Below are 23,222 nucleotides of genomic sequence, written 5' to 3' on the forward strand. Positions count from 1 at the left end.
AACGATAAATATACTTGTGTCCACACCAACGGACGTTGTTTATTTTATTACAAGTTATGTTGTCTGCTGTTTTAAATGCGCAGACACTTAACTTGGATTCTGACTGGTAGTTTATCATCATTCATCAGCAGGACAAAATCATTCTGAAAGTGATTCCAGTGATATCACTCTCCTGTGTTGTTATAGTGTGGTTTTCCCTATTGTCAGAGAATTAGGATGATTATTAGATTATTAACCCTTAAATGCATGAATGTTTCACCAAACATTATTATCCGGGTCTTTAGCGACCCAGGTCTACATATTCAGCACGGCTGCAACAGCAAAAAACTCACTTGATATTTTAAGAACAATTACAGAAGAATAAAATAAAGCATATTTCGTTACTTTTTGAAACTTAAAAGGGTTCAATTTTGAGCAGATGATTTTACCATTGCTGTCATCGTCAGAGCGCACTTCCACATATATTCAGCATCAAGCTCATATTCGCGATCTCAACCATATTCTCAAAACTGTTGTTTTCAATGATTTCAAAATCTATATTTTGATCACTGGCAGCTCATTCACCACATCCACCATCAACTGACAGTGACATTTATATTTCATTGCGTACAGTAATTGCACTGCAGTAAAGCCATTCAAACCAGTTCAATTTTTGCTGATGATATTCTTTTGTTTTATGCCTGCGGTAATTATGAGTGAAACATCACGTCATCATTGTGTATCAAACAGTGCCACCTCGAGGAAGGCATTGCACATATTGGGTCATCGGATATGTAAATATAGTTGCGCAGGAAAAAATACTTACACATCGACATACCTCGGGTCTCTAGCGACCCTATACACTTTTTACAAAACATTATTCAGAAAACAAGCATTTATATATTTATATACTTGTTTTTTTTCTCGTTATATTGTTTATAATGAATAGATTGAGGAATACTAAGAAAGTTGATGTCTAACTTTAAAAAATGAAGGAGGGAGACGGTAGAGAATGATGTCCCGGGTCTTTAGAGGTATGCATTTAAAGGGATACTCCACCCAAAATGAACATTGTGTCATTAATCACTTGGCCCTATGTCGTTCCAAACCCGTAAAAGCTTTGTTCGTCTTCGGAACACAATTTAAGATATTTTGGATGAAAACCGGGAGGTTTGTGACTGTTCCATTGACTGCCAAGTAAATAACACTGTTGAGGCCCAGAAAAGTATGAAAAGCATCGTCAGAATAGTCCATCTGCCATCAGTGGTTCAATCAATATAATCATCGTTTTGTTTTCTTTGTGAAGAAAAAGTGTTCTCGTCGCTTCATTAAATTCAGATTGAACCACTGATGGCAGATGGACTATTCTGATGATGCTTTTCATACTTTTATGGGCCTCAATAGTGTTTTTTACTTGGCAGTCAATGGGACAGTCACAAACCTCCCGGTTTTCATCCAAAATATCTTAAATCTGCAGTCCGTAAGTTTTGCCTCTTTGTTGCCATCTCTGTTTGAAAACCTGGAATTGCGCCCCGTCACGGCTCCAGCGTGGATCAGTCTAATGTTTTGAGGTGAATATGTTGCTGTCAGTCACCGTACCGGTGTGGATATTTACTGTACTTCACAATCACAGATTCTAGCCTATGTCTTGGAATATATGACCCAAATAAGAATTTTCACCGCATATTGCCATCTAAACAAGTAAGTAACAAGTCTGCCACGTTTGTTCTGACCAACTGAGGGAAAAAGCATTACAATAAATCATGCTACCAATGGTGATTTAATCTAACGATCAATTAGCTCATATCACATCAAACTGTGCAAATCATTATTATTGTTATACTTTATTCTCAAATTATTAATGTTAACAACATCAGCATTGCGTGACAATGAGTATAGTGTGTATTAACATGTAGATGTCAATTTCTGTACAGTCTTGTCATACTATTCGAATTTCATATTAAGAAATTCTTTTAATCCAAAATGCAAATTATGCTCCCTTCGAACTGGTTTTCTTTAAAATACAAATCTTGTGTAATCCCAGGCTGTAATCAGAAGCACATTTAAAACTGGAATATAATTTAATTTCATTCACATGTGTTTCATAAACACATAATCCTTTCTGGATTACAATCCGCCATCAGAATGATACATTTAATTATTCTAGCTGCTGTGAGAAAAGGCTATAAATGATGCACCACCTGCAGGATCCTCACATGCGATAGCCTACTAGCCGGGACAACTTCTTTATGTTTACAGACGTGACGTAATGACACAGTGCCATGCTCTAATTTCCCGCGAAAACCTACTTGTACCACTCAAATTAGAAATAATTATTATAAGCTAACCGTTGTGAATCGGGCTAAAGTAAGGTGACAGTTTTGAACACTGGCTGGTTATGTACTTGCTCAAATATTGATTTTGGAAAATTTTTAACCAAAACTAAAGTTACGGACTGCAGCTTTAAATTGTGTTCCGAATACGAATGAAGCTTTTACTGGTTTGGAATGACATGGGGCTAAGTAATTAATAACAAAATGTTCATTTTGGGGTGGAGTAACCCTTTAAGGGTTAAAGGTGCAGAATGCAATATTGACAGCTAGTGGTTGAAATGGGTACTGCAGTCTGCAGTACTGCAATAATTAGTGATTTTTTTCTCCTGCCCCCTCCTCCTCAGACTCCACGTGGGTTGCCAGATTGGGAACACACAACATGAACAAGCGAAATTGGCAATGGAAGGCAATAAACCTTAAACTGTAGGCTGATGATGTTGTAATATTCCTCTGGTCATAGAGATGTTTAGTTGGATGGTGAGGCTTTTTACATCGAGTACATTCTGCAATCTCTAAGCCAGTTAATTTGCTAACTTCCATGGTTGTAAGTTTTCCGCTGTGTTTTCTGCTAACTGGCAACCCGGGTGTCAAAATACTATTAGGTAAATTGGCAGTGGGTGGAATCACACAAACTAAAACAAAAATAGGCATTCCGACATGGAACACACATTTTCAAGGTAGAATAACTGGCTGTAGCATTGTTTTTTTTGTTTTGTTTTTTACGTAAACAAATATGTGTATCTTTATTCTAGGTATTATTCATGTCTTGAACACAAACAATTCAGCATACAGTAAGTATAAGCAATAACACAGAAAGGAAAATCCTGAAACATCACAAACACAGACATTTGTTAGTCATAACCTATTCCACTATCTGACCTAACAATAGTTAGCTGACAGCACAGCTAGGAGTGCAGAAGGACGAAACGTGAGCTTGTGCTCTGGTGGTGAAAAAAGATCTATGTCTAATGGAGCTGGAGGAAGTGGGACTCGAATTCTGCCCCGGGACGGAAAGATGAGCAGCCCGTCTGCTTGGCACAGGCCCGCCTCCTATCGACCCACTCCAGCACTCTTCTAAATATCTGTCAATCGATGGAGACTCGCACACAGTGAACTCACATTCTTAGTGCCACAAGAATGATTAGCAAATAAGCATTAATGGCGAGGTCGAGATTAGCAAAGAACACTAGCATTGACTGACTGAGCTAGCTGATATGAACAGATATCCTAGTTGAACCACTAAATGTGGATTATATAATACAGTATTTATGGTAGTTGAATGCTTTGTTTGTGTGCATACAGCAGATTATCCATTCTGCACCTTTTAAGTAGGTTGATAACACATCCCATCGGAGGCATCAGATAATAAACATCCATTATCAGAGCGCAACCAGTGGTGGTTAAACCCCACATGCACTTACCAGGCAGGAGACTAAATATACTTAAGTGTTCTAAACCGATTCTTCAGTAAACTCTAGCAGATATATTCTTGGCTTTTACGGCGAAGCACCACATAATTCACTCAGCTCAATAAGAGCTTGACTCACGGGAGATCTCGAACAGCGTCAGCGCCGTCTAGAAACCTTGAGATCAGCAACAATGACAAACAAAATGCCTATTTCATAGACAGGAGGCCCTCTTTTCATCAGCGTAAAGGGATTAGCTGCAAACTCAGACTTGCTCTTGGGGGAAGAACGCTAGAGCAATACTCCGCACAGAAAACTTGCATCCTATATCAGCGGGTTTCAAATTCTTTGATTACAAGCAGCCACAAATATGATGATCTCACTGTAAGTGACCTTCCTACGGTAAAATATAACACTGTATATTTTCATGTATGAAAACCCATACAGTAATATATAGGACCTTTTAAGAAAAAAGTTATAGTAAAGAATAGGGGTGTCCCCGAATCGTCGACGATTCGATGCTTCGATTCGAGGAGCCTGATTCGACTCCCAATCTCACAGTCGAATATTCGCGGGGTGTTATGATCATACCATTTTGGCTATATGGGGGTGCTCAGTGTCTGATTTCACATCGAACTACCGGTTTTCTCCCAATAAGTTAATATACAGCCTATTATGATAATGCTGTAAATAAGAATCTTAAAAGAAAGAAGCTTTAAATAAATATTTTAACATGCATGAATAAATCCAACTTCCCCTATAGATTAAAGTTTCGCTTTCTAATCCGTCACCGACAGAGGAGCATTTTGGCGGCTGGGATTTAAATCTTTAACAAGACTCAAACAGGCAGAGTGGAAGACTTCGTTTTTTTTCTCGATCAGGTAGGGTATATAAGAATATTATTTATCTCATATAAGATGCCTTTGGTTGAGTTACGCTACAGTAAAGCGCTGTGTAGTACGGTGATTATCTCTTCAGCGCGCAGGACAACAATGCAGAATATTAATAACTATGACTGGCACTGTCATATACTGTACACAGCATTATAATGAGAACACTGTTATAATGAAACGCTGTGATTTTTTTAGTGTTTAGTTGTGTTTCTGCATGTTATTGCATGAAGAACGCGTCCACAAGAGTTCATTCAGAGCCGCGCAGACGCGTTCATGTGCATTCGGGGCATTTTGTGCAGATAGCCTATAATGGTAATATTAATGTTATGCTATATAAATAAGGAAACATATTCTATGTGAGATAAATGAGTTAAATCCCATTGAATAAAAACATTATTTACCCCGTTTGTATCTGCGAGGCGTCCGTTACACATTTTCCCTGTGTATTTATGACTGTCGAATATCTGACTTGACTCTTTGGTAATGTATTTTGCCCCGCCCCCAAATATATGATTCGACTGTCAGTCGACTATCGGCATGATTCGAAAATTCCGATTCGACTGTGAAAATCCTTAGTCGGGGACACCCCTAGTAAAGAATTAAATAATGATAGAAATAGAAATATTAAATAAATTAATCTTGGGCTATTAAAATACAATATTAAAATAAAATAAAACTTTATACAAAACAACACGGCCAACACTTTCCAAAAGCTTTGATATTTCATTAATGCTTCCAGCTTAAAATAGCTCATTATGAAGAACAAACAGCACAATTTTATCCTTACAAAAACACTATCCACAAAGCCTGAAAAACAGCGCACAATAACCTTGTCATCATATCTGACAAATCTATGCAAACACTTGCCGGAGACCAATTTCCACAATGTCAAAACTTTAGCAGCAAGTCTAGAGAAATAGATCCCTCATGTGGCCTTGAAACAGGCCAATGTGTTACACAAAAGCAAGCTACACCGTATAATTATCAATCATGAGTAGTCAAAGGGTAATAATGGGGGTCTGAAATGCTGTTTTCATTTGCAACACTGAACACAAAGAATAAATGGCTTCTGATTCCTGTTAGATACAGTGAGAACACCTATTCATCTTCTCTGACGCCTCAAGTGCGCCGAGTCCATTTATCTTCTCGCAAATAAAGTCAGCCAGCCACCCTCACAATAACACGCTGAGAATGGATTGAGCGCCGGGGGGCCAAAACTCGACTCCTACTTACTATGAGTCCATCCAGTCCTACCTCTCTCCAGTGTTCCGGGCCGCACTCCTTCCCAGCAAAGTTACACTCCAGCAGCATGTCTTCCATGCTGTGACGGGTGCGATTGAAGAACTCGGCGAGGCTGAATCGAGACCCTTGCCTGTCAGGCTCTGGCGCCAAAGGGATTCCCGGCGCCATGTTGTCCTCGTATCCCAACAGTGGCCCCATGAAAAGCAAGTCGCTGTAGCTCAGCTGCGAGCGCCGGAACGTGTTGTAGTTGCAGAGAGTGATGGCGGGGAACGTCATGTTCCTGGCATTACGCTCGTCCAGCATGGTGATGTAGTCATATTGCAGGTAGTAGATGACACGGTCAACCACCTGCATGAGGAACATGGAGATCGCCAACAGGAAGACCACCGTCCACAAGCCCCGGCGGATGCTCAACTTCTTGTCCTCCACAAAGACGTGGTTGGCACCATGGAGGGAGCAGCCGGCACAAAATGTGGTAAGGCTGATATCGGGCACTTCTTCTTCTGTCCCATCGTTCGTGTCCGGATCGTCACCCTCCTCCTGGTACTTGCCGTGTTCGCCATCTCTTGACCACACCACGCGCTTGTAGTGATCGTCGAAGCTGCCTTGGCGAGAGCGACCAACAGGCTCGTCGTCGGTGCTGAAGGAGATGGTGCATGTGATCCGTACCATAATGTTAAATCAAAAACTGGTCAATAGTGAAATGAAGAACACAGAAAAAACCTTCTCAGCTTGCTTAGTTACACTTAAGATGTCATTTTGAAGTATTCTAGATGTCCAAAAAAATGTATTGGCCCCAAATAACCCAACCCAGACTTGATATTCTGGTTACTACAGATGGAAAAGCATCAACGATCTCTTCAGAAATGGTGTCGAGCACTAAGACATCCCCAGTAATCTGTCTCTCCCTTCATATCAGGACATCTGAAGAGGAATGGCGCTGTTGGGATGTTATGCACTTGCTGGCCTCAAACTCCCTCCCTCGGACAAGGAATAGTCCCAGTGCAACCTGCATCTGATGTCAGCACCAGATCGCCTTTCATTGCGCATTTCAGCACTTAGGATAATAATCCAGGCGGTTTCTATCACACAATATCTGCTTCATCAATCCAGATGCACAGAGTCATTGGATTTTTCACTAGGTGATAAAAGGCACAGCAGCTGTTATGCTTTGATAAATAGTATATACTCAATGCGTCACTGTTGCTGGTTTATCAGCTCATGAATAAACACTCTAGAGTTTCGAGAAAAGCCAAGATATCAACATGCATGCATGTGTGTGGCTTGGCTGAGAGGTGAAGCGGTACTGTACAATGCCATGCATGAAAGACTAAAGTACACAAACGTAAATTCAACACCTTTCATGATATATCTGCGCTTATCTGGCATGCAATTGCTTTACTAAACTTCCTGTTGAATGCAGCTCATAAACTGAAGGGAATTTCAGCACTTAATCAAAATTTTATCACCTTAATTCATGGTACACGAGCAGAATCAATTTCGGGGGTGAAGTAATATATATGTAAAACCTTCTTACATACAGTTCATACAGTCATTTCAAAAGGATGATTTGGAATAAGAATGGATTTATTCATTCAAATTAAGTCATTTCCATAGTATTTTCATGAATAAGACCCGCTGAAGGTGATTGGCTGCATGTTTCCTGTCCTAGATTGAGTGTGATTGATTCTGGCAAGATCAAAGATTCAAGGATTTATGTTCAAAGCACAGTGTTTGGAAGCAAACCGGAGGCATTAGTTTTAAGACCAGCTGCCTGTCTTTAAAACATATAGTTTCTCATTGCACAGCTGCTCTATTGATTGATCTCTATTGACGACTATGACAACCAGAGTTTTTTTATTTATTTTCTTTGACTGGATGGAAATGAAAGAATTCAGACTTTAACTGAACTATGTAGGGGTGAAATGAACAGAGGTTTGGATGCAATGGAGCAAGAACTTGTTGGCAATAGTTATAAAACTGAACTAAAATACATTTCACAGAAGCATGACAGACTGTTTTCCAAATAGTGTTGCATTTTCATTAACAAGCTATATTTTCCAACAAGAATGTATAGCATGACAAAGCACATTTTTATTTGCCATTCTTACAGAGATCCAGATAAAAACTTAAATTGACTTAAAATAACTTAAATTGCAAAATGAATCTAATAATCTTCAACAAACTACCTACTCATAAAGCAGTTAAACTACAGTAAACTTGCACTTCTAAAAATAACTTTCTTAGTTTTAATTATTATTATTATAATTTTTTTTTGTTAGTGGCTTGCAATGTAAACTTTGCTGTAGTTAGCTACTTTAAATTATGAACAGCTTCTAGCATGAGAAACTAAATGTTAAAAGTATCTTCAACACTGGATAGTTATAGGCCGTCAATCCATTTAAATGCCCTCGTAAAATGACCATTTCAAAATTGGAGATTGTTTTACACCAATATCCAATAAAAACTAAAAGCTGCCAAACGTAAACAGTGTCCAACAGATGGCAGCAGAGCTCAGCGTGTGAATCATCCAGACTTCCTGCCAAACGTGTTTCCCGTGTCGACCCACAACACTTGAAAATGCAATCAGTCTGATTGCCTGAAGCTACCAGTGAAAATGAATTCTCAACGCGCTCGTATATATTTCCCAGGTCTGCTCCAGTGCTCCTCAACAGGTTTCCCCATGCTCCATTCAATCTCCCTTCACTCTTGAGGGAGAGTATGGAATCAAAGAGTGACTTAAAGGAACAGCACACTGAAAACAAAAAGAAAAAGTGAATAATTTATGACTTCTCTTCAGGTACTTTCTTGCTATTTACCAAGTTGTACTGGCTAAGTCAAGCATCACTATTGTTGTTTCATATACTTGTGGTCATCCACACAATTTGGGCCTAGTACTAATGTCAGCTTCAGACACTAGGGGGCAGTAGATATGCTGCCATACGGTGACTATGTGCCTTGAGGGCGGGTATGTCATTTGAAGCGCATGGAGATGGTCCATCATTTCCACTCAAGACCCTCTCAACCGACAGCGGTGATAGACCTGTCGTTACCATGGATACTGGCAGCGAGGGAAAACGCATGAAGACCCATTATCATGGAAGTGCGGACGCACACACACATTGACACATATGTAATTTGATTCAACGACTACTGTCAGGAAATGACGTCCACTCAGGGCTAACATCTGAATTGGCCTACTGGGCACTAATCGCATTATTTAACACCAGGAAACCTGCGAATGTTTACGGAAACTGAATTAATGAGACTGGCTGGTCTCGAGTGGCACAGATCCAGAATAAAACATGAAACCAGCTGGCACAACCACAAGTGCTGGAATTAACGAGCACTAAATTACAAGAACCGCAAATAGAAAGACGAACCTGTTGGTTGTTGCAGTCTGATACTTGAGAAATGGTACCATATCGATAAATATGATTCTGTAATTTACGTACATTATAATGATGTTTATTATAAGTTACATATTAAGCCAAATTATTTTGAAAGAACAAATGAATAAAAGTTATTATATAAATAGTTTAAATATAATACATATAATTTCTATTTATAATATAATTATAAGTCAAGTTTTAAATTGTCAATGAAAGAACAATGTAAAAACAGGTTAAAATAAACCAGAAATAAAAAAGTTTTAGAAGTTTAATACAGATGGATTAAAATATTAAAATAAAATTTACATTTATAATTGGTTGCTAAAATTAAATTTACATATTAAGGCCAAAAAAAATTGTGAAACAATAAAAGGTTTAATATAAAATGTAAATATATTAAGTACATCATATAATATGTAAATGATAAGTTTCTTATAAGTTTAATAAAGATGGATTAAAATTAAAACATAAAATTATAATCTACAATATAATACTATTATAATGTATAAAATCATTTACATTAAGATAAACATCAACTTTAAAACTGACTGAAAGAACAATAAATAAGTTTCATCTAAAAAATATAAAATATTTAAATGATATGTGTACATAAATGTATTTGTTTGCAATTTAATAACATTTTTCAAAATTAATATTTCAATAATAGCTTAATGTTTTGTCTTTACATTAAACTCTTATTTCTTATAAAAACACTTATTTTATTATTGCTTTGCATTTGTTTTTATTTCTCCGTTTCTTCATATTGCTCCTCTAAAGCACTTTGAATAATCACTGTAAATAAAATGCACTTTATAAATAAACATGATCGCAGTCCACTGCATTTACAGAGACAACACGGGACATTAGAGGCATTAGAGCACGCTTCAAAAACAATACCAACACAAACAAGCAGGGACAAGGGACGAGAGAAACGGTATGATTACTAAGACAGCTGCCGTGGGGCCGCAGGGTCCCGCGCTACGGTAAATGAGTTGTTTTGGTCGTGCGGCACGTTCTTCATATGAACCCATGCACTAAGGTTAGACGCACAAGACCTCACCTTCCTCGACAGCCTCAGAGCCGAGAACGACTCTACTGCACTGCAAAATACTGAAATTGAAATGATAAACAGCATGACTCATCACCAACACCAACCATCATATCATCATGAAAACCAATCATAACATTTATGAAAACATTATGCTGTTTTTATTATTACAAACACTAGATTATTGGAATCGGAGCATTAATTAGTTATATTTTTGTGCCCGCACTATACACTTGACGCGGTATATTGCTAACATGTATAATTTATTTGTTGTTTGTCTACAAATGCTAAAATTCAAATTAGATATTTAAAAATTAATTTGAATCTTCCTCCTCGTCTTTCTAGAGGCAGAGATCTGGAGGATTCGCAGCGCTGACGGCATTTTCAACAGTTAAATTATAGCCTGCGTTTACAGATCTATTTATCAAACTCAAGCGGCTGTTGAAGCACTCACAAACATTTGGAATAAACAGTGCGCTCGTCTAGATCAATAATGCCGGTGTTTGTGTGCGCTGTCTTTAAAGAGCACATGGAGCAATTTCAGCTGACAAATACGACAGAATCATGATGGATTACCAGAAATACCATTCCACTACCCAGAATGCCGCTGTAGGCAATCTGCACATCTTCATCATGTAAGGTGTGGGATCGATCGCTTCAGGGTGGATGATACCAGTGGATCAGAAGGATCTGAATGGAATTTACTCATGTAAGACTCACCGCCATGATGTCACGGTGTTGTGAGTGGTTGTCAGGGTGTTGCTATGCAGTTTCATTGTTGTTGTTTGTGTTATGGAGTTTTATAGTTGTTAACTGGAAGTCTATTGGAATGTGGCTATGCTATTCTGGTCACTAGGCAGTTGCTACGGTGTTCTGGGTCGTTCCCAGGGCATTGTTGTGAAGTTGCCAAGGTGTTCCGGGTGGTTACCAAGGCATTGCCACTGCTAAAGTGTTTCGAGCCATTTGCAATCATTGCTTTGTGGTTGCTAAGAGTTGTTTGCCCAAAGCAAATGATATGGTGTTCTGGATGGTTACCAGGGTGTTGCTATGCAGTTGTTAATGTGTTAATGTGAATATAAATGTTATATTCTACCGTTGACAGGTGCTGTGTAGTTGTCAAGTTGCGCTGAGTGGTTTGTTTTATGTTCCGAAGTGGATGCTGTGGTGTTTGGGGTGGTTACCAGGGTGTTGCTATGCAGTTGTAAATGTGCCTTGAGTGTTTTTTAGCGTGTTACCTTGTGGTTGCCAGGTGCTGGCAAAACTTTGCTATGGCATTGCTAAGTTGCTCTGGGTGGTTGCTAAGAGTGTGGCAAGGCAGCTGCTATAATGTCTTAAGTCATTACTAAGGGGCTGCTTTGCAGTTGCTAAGGTGCTGTTCTAAGTGGTTGCTCGAGTGTTCTAGGTGGTTACTCACTGCATTGTGTAAAAAGACTACGGGTCACTGTCAAATGTACCTCCTTCACTAGAAGTCTATAGGATTTTTCTGGCCGTTTTATTGCAAACACCACTAATTACAATCATGTTGACATTCGATTTTTTAATATAAATTCCTGATCACATACTATAATACAATACTTGTTTTTTTTTTTTTTTTTTTATATAATGACAATTTTCAGCATGTGCTTAGTAATTAGAGATAAGCACAGAACAGATATGTTAAAAGCTTTCCAATTCTCTAATATGGAGAACGTACAATTCTTTCTTGCGTCTAATGACAGACTCGGCGACAAGATAAATAGCCTGATGTGAGGAGCCCCATTAAGACTTTTTCTTATCAGTAGAGTAAGTGCTGATGTTTTGAGCAGAGATGCTGTGACACAGGAGGAAATGGAGCTGATGATGGTGTGGCGTCCTGCTCAGCGGAGGTTTTGTTGGATTCGACGTAAATGAGGGTTTCATTAAAGTGTTCCATGATAATGTACAAGTTTTGACATGTAGATATTATCTCGAGTTGAGTTATACGAGAGGAGCTAAAACCTCAAGATGGAAAATTGTTGTGCCAAAGTGTTTTTGCTAGTGCTGAAAGCTAAAAGTTCCGATGAACATTCTGGAAATGTCCTATTTACTTGAACCCTGAATTGACTCCATTGATCTGATTGGAATATATAATATATAAAACTAATACATAAAATATATAAACACTGAACTGAAAAATAAATACAAGGTCCTAGACAAAATGAGAGAAAAGTCAGTTATAATTACACTTTATATTTCAATAGATTCTCAATACTATTTATCCAGTATGTGTCTGCAATGTATCTTGATGCAAAATAATCAAATTTTGTCTTTATTTCACCTTCTGCCAACGTTTGAAATTCAAACAACGTGAGCCTTGGTACTAAAATATCAATCAACATATCAGTGGATGAGAAACATGAGGCTAATTCAAATATCTTGCAGCTAATTAGACACTATTGGGAGTAACACGAGAATAAAAACATGAAAGCAGGAACAAGTATGACCGGATATGGGAATCCCAGTTTTCCCAGAGGCGTGCACACATTGATCTCTGCAAACGAGCCATTAGCCTTTCAAACGAATTAGCTTTAGGCGATTAGCTAACTAGCGCTTCATGTGTAGACAGCAGACAGCGAGGCAGCTAACTAGTGTTTGCATTTGATGGCCAAGTGTTTTTGAAGCACAGCCTTGGATTTTTAGTGGGTTCTGCTCTTTTGTGTGGCACTGAACATGCTCACAAAGATTTCATGTTAGCACGGACGTCAAGTAGCTCATGGCTATAGACTATTTACACACACACGTACACAAATCCACACAAACAGTAGGTCATGAACTTAAAATAATGCTCAATGATTTCCAATAGGGCATCTGAAAAGGGCAATTCGCACGGAGCGACATGAGGGGAAAAAAACAAGAAGGACTAGACACAGAGCGCTCTGGGAAGGGCAGCCAGGGCTGTAAAGGAGCTAGTTCGATTAGCCTCGCTAAGCACAGCTTAAACTTTCTTTCTGCCGGCCTTCGGCTGTGTGGACGAGGATGAAGCCTATTTAACACAGCAGAATGATGGCGATGGTTATTATGCCGAAGTCTGGACGCTTCAAAAGGCTGTTATCTCGTTCGCTAGAGACGATAACCAAGCTGCACCTGAATGTCTTGCTCTAGCGTTTATCCTCATTTTACTCTTATCAGCAGAATGACCTCAATCCAATCAACTTTTTAAAATCCGTGCTGAGGGGGACACATTCTACAGTTATGTAGCATTTTATTTTTTCCCTTCAAGTCCACTTAACATCTCTTGCCCCCAAAACAGTCATGATTCAATTTTAAATGGCAAAATCAACAGTCCCTCCAGTTTTTGCATGGAACACAACAAGCTTTTTTGTGATCCAGTATATTTTGCCATTTAACTGCAAAATATTCACAAAAACGCAAAATAAAAATAAACAGATTTCTACATTTTTCTCTTATGTATTACTATTGCATATCTAGTGTCATTCATAACATGGTAAATGTGGCATCCTAAAAAACATTTTCCATTCAATTCTGGAAATTATCTCCCACAAAATTGGACATTTTGGACACAAAAAAACTAAAATCCCTGGTGGAACTGCTTAAAAGAAGTCCAAAGGCTTATTTTGCTGCTGTTCCCAAGTATGCAAATGACTTTTTTGCATATGAAATTCCCCACCAAATTGCGGAATAGCTGTTGAGATGTGTAAATATGGGCAAATAATATGCAAGCGCTACAACATCACAACTGTAACGCACTATGCAGTTACATACATGTTGAAATGTTTGCAATGAAATGCATCTCAAAGAACAATGCCTAAAATTTCACACAAAAAAAGTCTACGACTATTGTCATAGCAATATATGAAGCATAGCTCACAAAGAAACCACTTTTAAACAAAACCAACTTGAAAATTAGTAAAAATTTGTGTGGGGAAATCTTTCGCCTCGCACCTACTGGAATTTTGAAATTTTGCATGCAAATTTACCACATTTACCACACATTTACACCAATGTTACTGCCATTTCACACGCTTTTACATGGCAACACAGTAGCCACCTGGTAGAAACTAGAGTTCCAAAATCCAAACATGTGGACATAAAGAACTTGAACTTTTTTAAAGGCAAAGTTATACAATACGGAAAATTCTGTCATTTACTCATCCTCATGTTTTTCCAAACCTGTATGACTGTCTTTCTTCTTTGGAACACAAAAGATGATATTTTGAAGAACTTATGCTGTTTTTGTCCACACAATAAAAGTCAATGGGGCCCAAAACAACATCGATTGGACCCCACTGATTTTCATTGTATGGACAAAACAAAAACCCAGAGATGTTCCTACGAAAACAGATGCTCAACATTCAAACGTAAGAGATTTAAATGAAGGGCGCCACACCTGTCGTTAATGCTACACCTCTTCCCCTTCGCATCGTCTCAGCAGCGGGGCTGCCAAAACTATGATTATGTCCTGTGTGACTCCATTATGTCCTCCTGTCATGTCAAATGCCCCCTGACGGAGGTGTGTTTGCCTACGAGACCTTCCCCCACCAGCAAACGCCTTCTGAAGGAAGAGGCTGCGTGAGAGGATCTCTCTGGGAGATTTGCTCAGCGCCACATGCTTCAGAAAGGCTGTTTGTCAAAGTCGTTTGCCAGTGTTCAGCTGTGCCGCTAATGTCTGCTACTCCACGGGAAGTCGGGGGAGCACATGAAAGCCCTGAATGTTGACTGATAGCTATATGATGACACTCGGAAAAGAGATGAATGTTAAGGACGATAATATTGTGTGTAAAATCTTTGAAAGATGCATACAGATGATCACTACGATTATGTATAAAAACAATTTGGTGGAACTGGAAAAAATTCCCATTTTTTATTGAAAAAAAAAAGAAAGTATTTTACCTTTAATTTATAATGTCAGTAATATTCAATCAAATGTTTTCTAATTATCGTTTAATAGGAGTTTCACGAGTTTCACATCTAATCTGATAGCATATATATTGAATAGTAAGCATATTTTGGCATGCTGTCCTGGGGGAGGGCTCCGAGCCCGGAATATGGCCGAACCTAGAGAACTCCCCCTATCCCTAATATGGGATAAAAATAGAGTAGGGGTGAGGATTTGGGGTGGAGAAGGGGTGCTGGAAAACTGTCAATGGACAGAGGTAGGCAGGCTGCATATATACTGTATACATATTGTGCTCGTTAGGATGGTTAGCTAAACGAGTTGCACCTGCAACAAATTAGTTGATTATCTGATCGTGCTCCTCCCGAACCTTGTTAATAAAACATCATTTTGCATCGTAAAAGGGTAAAGGAGCATGTTTACCTTTATGCTCAAAGTTTTATTAAATACTTATACTGAATACTGAATGAACTACCTTGAGAAAAAAAAAGTTTTAAAATAAACAACTAACTTAAAGTAGTATTTTCTGTGGCATTTATATTATTTTTCTTAAAATATGCAAAATGTCTATTCACTAAGATGCATCATTTGCATATTTACTGAACTTAAATGGGTAAAGACACAGTTCAAATCTTGCCTTATGGTTGCTAAGGTGTTCTGGGTGGTTTCTTGATGGTTAGCTACTTACTAGTCCAAGTGAAATTAAAACTGACCCCCTACCACTTTAGCTTGTTGCGCATCCTATCAGGAGGCTGCACCTGTTTGGCTGTTTAGGTATTCCGCTGCTGTCTCCGCCTCCTCTGTGACCACCGCCCCTCGGCTCCAGGGACAGTCTCAGTTTAATCTATTTGTCTTGTCACATAATATGACAAGCGCTTCAGGCGAGAGTTTGGTAACTACATTAGCGAGAGCGGCTAGATTTACCCCGGCGAATGCCAGCCGAGGGACTCCATTCACATGCAGCAAATTAATTTGCTCTCATTTGCTAATGTGTTCCGCCTACTGACATCAGACGGATCACGCTGAATGTGGAGAGCTTTTGATCCGTGTGGTAAATAAAGCCCATTCTGGTTTCACGAACACTTGTGTGCCGAAATGCCCCTTGTTATGAACCCAGTATGGGTCATATTTGTTGGTTGTTTGTTTTCTCTTCTGTTTGTTTTGCAGGATGGAGTTAGGGTGAGTGATGTCATTACTGGCTGAGGACTTACACCTTTGTTGGAGCTGATGCCGGCTGATTTAAGCAGTTCCCTTCAGTTGTGATGTGCTCATCCTCGTGCTGTTTTTGTTCTGTTTTCTTAATTTAATCTTACTTTAATAAATGTTATTCCTTTTTTTTAATCATGATCCAACATGTTGTCTCCTTCTTTGTCGCGGCTTACGAGCCTGCCGTGACACACTATAGACGGTGTGAATTAGACGGTGACCTTCAGAGCGGGAAACTTTTTTTTGATAGCTGTTAAGTATGCAAGTCTTTTTTTTATAGCTGTTAATGTAAAATAAGTAAAATAAATAGTAAAATAAGACTAGTTCAAAAAGTAGTTAAAGCAAGTCAAATAACAGTGCACTAATGTAATGCATATCGGTTGCTATGGTTACCTCTTAAAACGGACATAGTTTGTTCACTAATGTCTCTTTAGCAACAAGTAAAAAAAAAATGCACACCAATCAACCACCCAGAACAGCTTAGCTGTTCAAAATATTATAGGGGTCATATGATGTTGCTAAAAAGGACATTATTTTGTGTATTTGGTGTAATGCAATGTGTTTATGCAGTTTAAGGTTAAAAAAACACATTATTTTCCACATATTGTACATTATTGTTGTTCCTCTATGCCCCACCTTTCTGAAACGCACCGATTTTTACAAAGCTCATCATTCTGAGAAGCGACGCGTGCTCTGATTGGCCAGCTATCCAGTGTGTTGTGATTGGCCAAATACTTCAAGCGTGAGACAGAAATGTTACGCCCCTTACCGTATTGTGATGCCATGTCCCGGCGCGACGACACAAAAACAGTAAAACCCATTACAAACGAGGCATTTGTTGCATCCAGTGGGGACATAATTACTGATTATAATGACTTACTGTATACTGTCTTTTTACACGTCGCATCGTGCCACCTAAACATTACCATGTCTGCGTTTGTGATTGGAGAAACGACAAACAACAAGCACTACTCTAGACTGCTCAAAACTCACGTTTGAATAGTCAGTGGCAAATTCTTTAAATATGAAAACATACTTACAGGCTATGAGTCAGAAGCGCCAGACTGTCCTTGCAAAGTTGGAATTGCCCCACTTTATAGAAACAGTCTTTGAGCATAGCTGGCATTATAGGCTACTCTCCCAGGTTCAGGAAATAGTCCTCCGTAAAATCCGCTGCACACACTCTAATATTTGGGTTGAACTGTTCTGGAACAGTGTTGTACATACAACTTAACCATGATTTCTAGTTGTGTCCTCTTTTGGAAGGCCAAATGAAGTAGTTTCACTTTCACAACGAAACACAGCGTCTCCAGGACATGGTGTCGGTGGCAGCAACAACACTACAGCGAGAATAAAAGTCCCACCCTCTTTCTTTGCGTATACATTTGGGCGGTGTTATGCAAATCTCCCCACACCGTGACGTAGACATGTGGGGGCGTGTTTGAATGAGCCGTTTTAGGGGGGGCGTGGACGAGTCTTAACTTTTATAAAGAATATCTCTTTGGTTTAGAGACTTTAGTCTTTGCAACTTCAGGGATCTTATCTATGCACAAACAGCTTGTAACACTCCAAAGATAAAGGAAAACTTGAAATTGCATCATATGACTCCTTTAATCACCTAACAGCCACCCAGGATTCCCTATAATCAGTCAAAACCACCCAGAACCCTCTGGCAGCCAAACAAACACTCCAGCATCTGCACAGTAACCAATTACAGCCACCCAGAATACCCTATAAACAGTAGAAACACCCCCAAAACCCCAAGAACATCCCAGCAACTGCACAGCAACCACCTACAACCACCCAGAATAACCTTTAAACAGAAAAGAAAACACCCAGAATACCAGAGCAACCACCCAGAACACCCCATCAACACTATAACGATCAAGAACACCCCAGCAACTGCATAACAACCACTTAGCAACCACTCAGCATACCAAACATAAGAAACCACCCAGACCCCTATAAAAACTACCCAGAACACCCAATCAACCACATAGCAAGCCACCCAGACTACCATATCAACACAGCAACCACCTAGAATACCATTAACACAGAAGAAACCCACTCAGAATCACTTTACAACGACCCAGAACACCCCATCAACCTCACAGCAACTATGTACAGCCACCCAAAATACCTTAACCACCCCAAAACCCCTAGAAACCACCTAGAACACCCCAGCAACTGCATAACCAATCTACAACCACCCAGAATAACCTTTAAACAGAAGAAATCTCCCAGAACTCCCATCAACAGCATGGCAATCCAGAACACCATAGCAACCACCCAGAATACCAAACCGAAGAAACCAGCCAGAACCCCATAACAACAACCCAGAACACTCCATCAATCGCATAGCAACTATATACAGCCACGCAAAATACCTTATAAATAGTAGAACCACCCAAAAAAAACCTAGAAACCACCCAGAACAGCTCAGCAACTACATAACAACCACTTAACAGCCACCCAGAATACAAAACAGAAGAAACCACTCAGAACCCCATAACAACCACCCAGAACACCTCATTAACCACCAACATGATCTCACAGAATTCCGTGTAATGTTCACGGACTTAATTAACCTCCGAATCTGTGGTGGCATCCGATGCAGCGCTGGTGTTGAATCAGTGAATCCGTGCATGGACCACGGCTGATGCCTTCTGTGAGCCCATCACGGAATTTTCGGCGATTCCGTGATGCCACCACAGATTCGGGGTTAATTAAGTCCGTGGTCATTACACGGAATTCTGTGAGATCAGGTTGTTAACCACATAGTAACTACCTATAGCCTCTCAGAATACTCAGAATGCATAAACACAACAAACAACCCAAATAAGCACACAGGAAACTACCCAGAATCCCCCTGCAATGACCCAGAACACCCCAGAAACCACATAAGGACCACCGAACAACCATCCAGAGCACCCTATCAATACACCCTAGCTACGCCCCAGAAGTCCCAACCCAGTGAGTTTCATAATAGTTCTGAGGAATGTTTATGGGATACAAGGTGTAATTTTAAAGTACATAATATCATATTTTTGAATTAGGGGAGAGAGGAAATGTGTCACATCATAAACTGTGGCTCATTCGAACTCATTTTAGCATACCTGGGCACGTTTTCTAATATGTCCCACAGTGACGGCCGTCTGGTCTCCGCATCCAAGTCTCACACCATTAAAATCTGTCATTGCACACAAAGTTTTACAGCTGATAATCAAATTCTTCTCCACCAACTTTTCCCTCCCTCTCTCTCTCTCCACCTGGGTCTTTAAAGCAGATCAATTCTCATCATAAGGTGCTCACAGAGGAAAGTGGGGCTTTAATTTACACCTGTGCTGGGTAATGATGAGGTCTCAACAGAACACACTATAAATACTCACTTTAGTGCAGCTCAGGTCAGACAAGTACGATACTGCTTTACATTACAAGACAAATGACGTAACATATATAAACAAGTTGTCAGGTACAAGTTAGTGACTGATATCGCAAATGAATCACTGAATCAAAGTTCTGAATTGATTCAATCAAACGGACGTAACTGAGTCACTTGTTCTTGAACTGACAAACTCTCATCGAATTCCAATTACAAGATGCTTGTAAATATAGGCTAAAATCATTAAAACTGCATTAAAATCATTGTGATATTTACAGTGTTGCTCAATTTTGTACCCCCAGCAAAATCATTTAGAATAGCACAAGATGGATTTCACTAATGACTTCCACCACACTCTTCTCGATGTCCCTGTAGACGTGTCCCTTTATTGCAACTCTAAATGAGACTGAATTAGTGGAGCAGTTGCAATTAACAAAACTGAACCATTTTGATTCTCCATAATCAGAAAGAACAACAAATGACTCTTCAGAGAACAGAATGATTCGCCTCTGTCTTTGCTGCCAAAACATCGAGAGACACACAAGAGATGAACATTGGAAACAATCATGTGCCCCCTTAAATGATTAAATCAATTGCAAAACTAGCAATTAGAAGAATTTGGACAGGCTCCCAAATATCTTACCACTGACTCAATCTGGGCTCAGTTCATTCAGAGGCCTACAGCACACTCTGAAGTGTTTGAGCTGTCAGTCAACATCCAGGATACAACAGTCTGTAAAGAAGAAGAGATTAGCAGAGATGTGAGCTAGCTTCAGAAAACATCAGTGGACGGGGGGAAATCAATTCAAAAATCAGTTTCCCAGGATCTTGAGTGAGAGAACATATAGGAAACAAGGTCAACACAAGAACAATAAAGACAGATGAGAGCGAAAAAAAAATGATCACTGACTGAGAATCAAGGCTGTGTAGAAGTTGTTCTGAGGTCATTTGAGCAGGAAACCTCAATGGGAGCCTCTCTAATAGGTGGTTGACTTATTTGATGTACATTAAAGTAAAAATATGGTGTTTGAAACTTCTTACGTACATCAAAATGAAGGAATCACATTGTATGCTAAACCACTGCTATGTTTCCAGCCACAATTTGTCAAAAAAAGCCAGGCAAAACATTATTTGGATTTTGGACCAATGAGATTTCCCTGGGGTGGAGCTACAAAGTGTAATACAAACCATTAAAATCCAAACATTTAATAAAACTTAAAATGTTAATAATACTGTTATATCTAATAAAACTGTTAAATCTTTAGCAAGATATCCTGTTTTTAAATTGTACATTACAATTGTGTAATTCTCTTAGCATTTTAACCCTTTGATGTACAAGCTTGAAAACCCCTTCTAATGCACAACATGGGTCTATATTGACCCGTATTCATTTCCTATGTTATTTCATACTTCGCTGGGCATTTTTTTTTTTTTTTTTAAATCAGTTTATTTCCGCATTTAATATTTCCTGGTATATATATATATATATATATATATATATATATATTTTTTTTTTTTTTCATAGGTTTTTTGTTACTACATCAAGTTTATACACATGGGTCAAAAATGACCCATCTATGCAAGCATGATAAAACACATGCTTGCAGTTCCAGCACATTTAACACTTGAAATATGTTTATTTGCCACTTTGTCACACCTAACATGCACATATCACTGATAACCGATAACACTGAAATTGAATAGTCTGTAGTGCAAGTGTAGTGAATTGCAGTGAATGTGACCGAATAGATGAAAATAAAACGAACAAAATAAAATGCTTACATGCCTCACAAATGACAACTACAGGTTTCTGCTCCTTGCACACAGGCCTGACACTGAACACCAGATGTATACCTGTGGCCGGGTGTTGGCTGTGTTTTGTTTTTTATCACACATCTTCCCATCGCCTCTGTAATATGGTTTTGAAGGTGGGGCCTGCCCTCCAAGCACCTCTTCATATGTGGCATGAAAAGCTCTTTGACCAGCTCGTTGATGAATAGCTGTCATGCATTGGTCACACCAGCCATGTAATCAGGGTGTTGTGCAGTTAAGTTGGTGTAGGCCAGGTTGGCCAACGTCTGTACTGGAGAGCCACAGCCCTGCAGAATTTTGCTCCAGCCTTGATAAAACTCACCTGCCTGTAGCTGTCTAGTAAGACTGAGTAAGTCCTTAGACCTTGTTTAGTTTGTTCGGGTGTGTTTGATTAGGGTTGGAGCTGAACTCTGTAGGACTGTGGCTCTACAGGACTAATATTGGCTGCCCCTGGAGTAGGCAATGAGGGTGGCAACATCCAGCACATTGTGCCACAGCACCATGGATCACCTCCATGTTCTCCGCTTAGATGAGTAGGTGCAAACCATTTTTACTCAATCTTTTGGACTGGGTCTGAGTTTCCTTATCAGACAAGTTTTCAATATCATTACAGAGACTTATTCATCTAGTAGAGCTGGATTTACACCCACAACTCCAGATTGACCCTGTGGGTTAGTCTAGGTCATCAGAATCCGATATTTTAGACTCAGGACTAAGAATTGCCTGAGCTCCCTCATCATGCAACATCTCTTAACATTTCAGCCATTAATCTAGAATGTCTGGGATCAGCCATACTAACACTCTAGATAAAGAGTGCACAACAAACAATTGATCATGTATATACTGATTATATATTGTCGCTGTCAGACAGAAACCTTGTTTGTCCAACACCATTACTTTTCAGGAACACTGACAGACATAAAGGGTGACCAATATCACTGATTTATGACAAAAAATAAAAATGATGAAATGTGGAGATATGAGGTTTCTGCCTGACAGCAATGATATATACTCTTATATAATAACGTATTATTTTGACTTTTATTTTGTTGACCTAGATAACATAGCTAGCTAAAATAGAATATGTCAGCAATAAGCTAGCTATTAGTATTGGATATGTTTCTCTGTCTCACTAGTAATAGATGTCAAGGTCCTTAGCCTAACATCAAATATTACATCCAGTTATCTTTCAGAATATGTCAAATATTTTCTGTGATAATAAATTGTAAAATAAGACTAAATGCATCAATTAAACAAAAGCAGCAATGCTGAGTTGTGAAATGTGTGGCAGGTGAATAGTTTTCTGCAGTAAATATGTTCCTACTTGCAAAAAAATAAATAGCAAATAATCAAAGGTTTCTATACGGGTTATTTTTGACCCATGTGTGTAAAATTGATGTAGAAATACAAAAACTGTGTTTGTTTATAAAGTAAGGAAGGAAAAACAAACAAAATGGTTTGTGGAAGTCAAAAAAAAAAAAAAAAAAACATATCTAAAGATTATCTGGAATAATAAATAATAGAAAAACATTTATTTCAGATATTCATCAAAGAAACACTCATCCATGACTGAAATAACAGGAAACGAATACGGGTCATTTTAGACCCATGTTGTGCAATAGAGGGGTAAGTGATACAAAAATGATTTTTCTTAAA

The 23,222-nt window shown here is 38.9% G+C and overlaps 1 protein-coding gene across 3 annotated transcripts in view; it reads right to left on the bottom strand.

Moving 5' to 3' along the window:
• The window catches only part of asic1b (acid-sensing (proton-gated) ion channel 1b), a 186,269-nt gene that overhangs the window by 48,552 nt on the left and 114,495 nt on the right, over positions 1-23,222 (bottom strand). Inside the window, exon 1 of one of the 3 annotated variants that reach the window (XM_058761149.1) lies at positions 5,866-6,525. The exons of 1 other annotated variant lie outside the window; for it this stretch is intronic. In XM_058761149.1, coding sequence (XP_058617132.1) covers positions 5,866-6,525 — 660 coding nt within the window. Of the gene's footprint in view, positions 1-5,012; positions 5,034-5,865; positions 6,526-23,222 lie in introns of those variants that run through there. One more of the 3 variants, XM_058761155.1, reaches the window with a different exon arrangement.

Source organism: Onychostoma macrolepis, chromosome 22 (assembly GCF_012432095.1).
Source record: "Onychostoma macrolepis isolate SWU-2019 chromosome 22, ASM1243209v1, whole genome shotgun sequence".
Taxonomy (NCBI): Eukaryota; Metazoa; Chordata; class Actinopteri; order Cypriniformes; family Cyprinidae; genus Onychostoma; species Onychostoma macrolepis.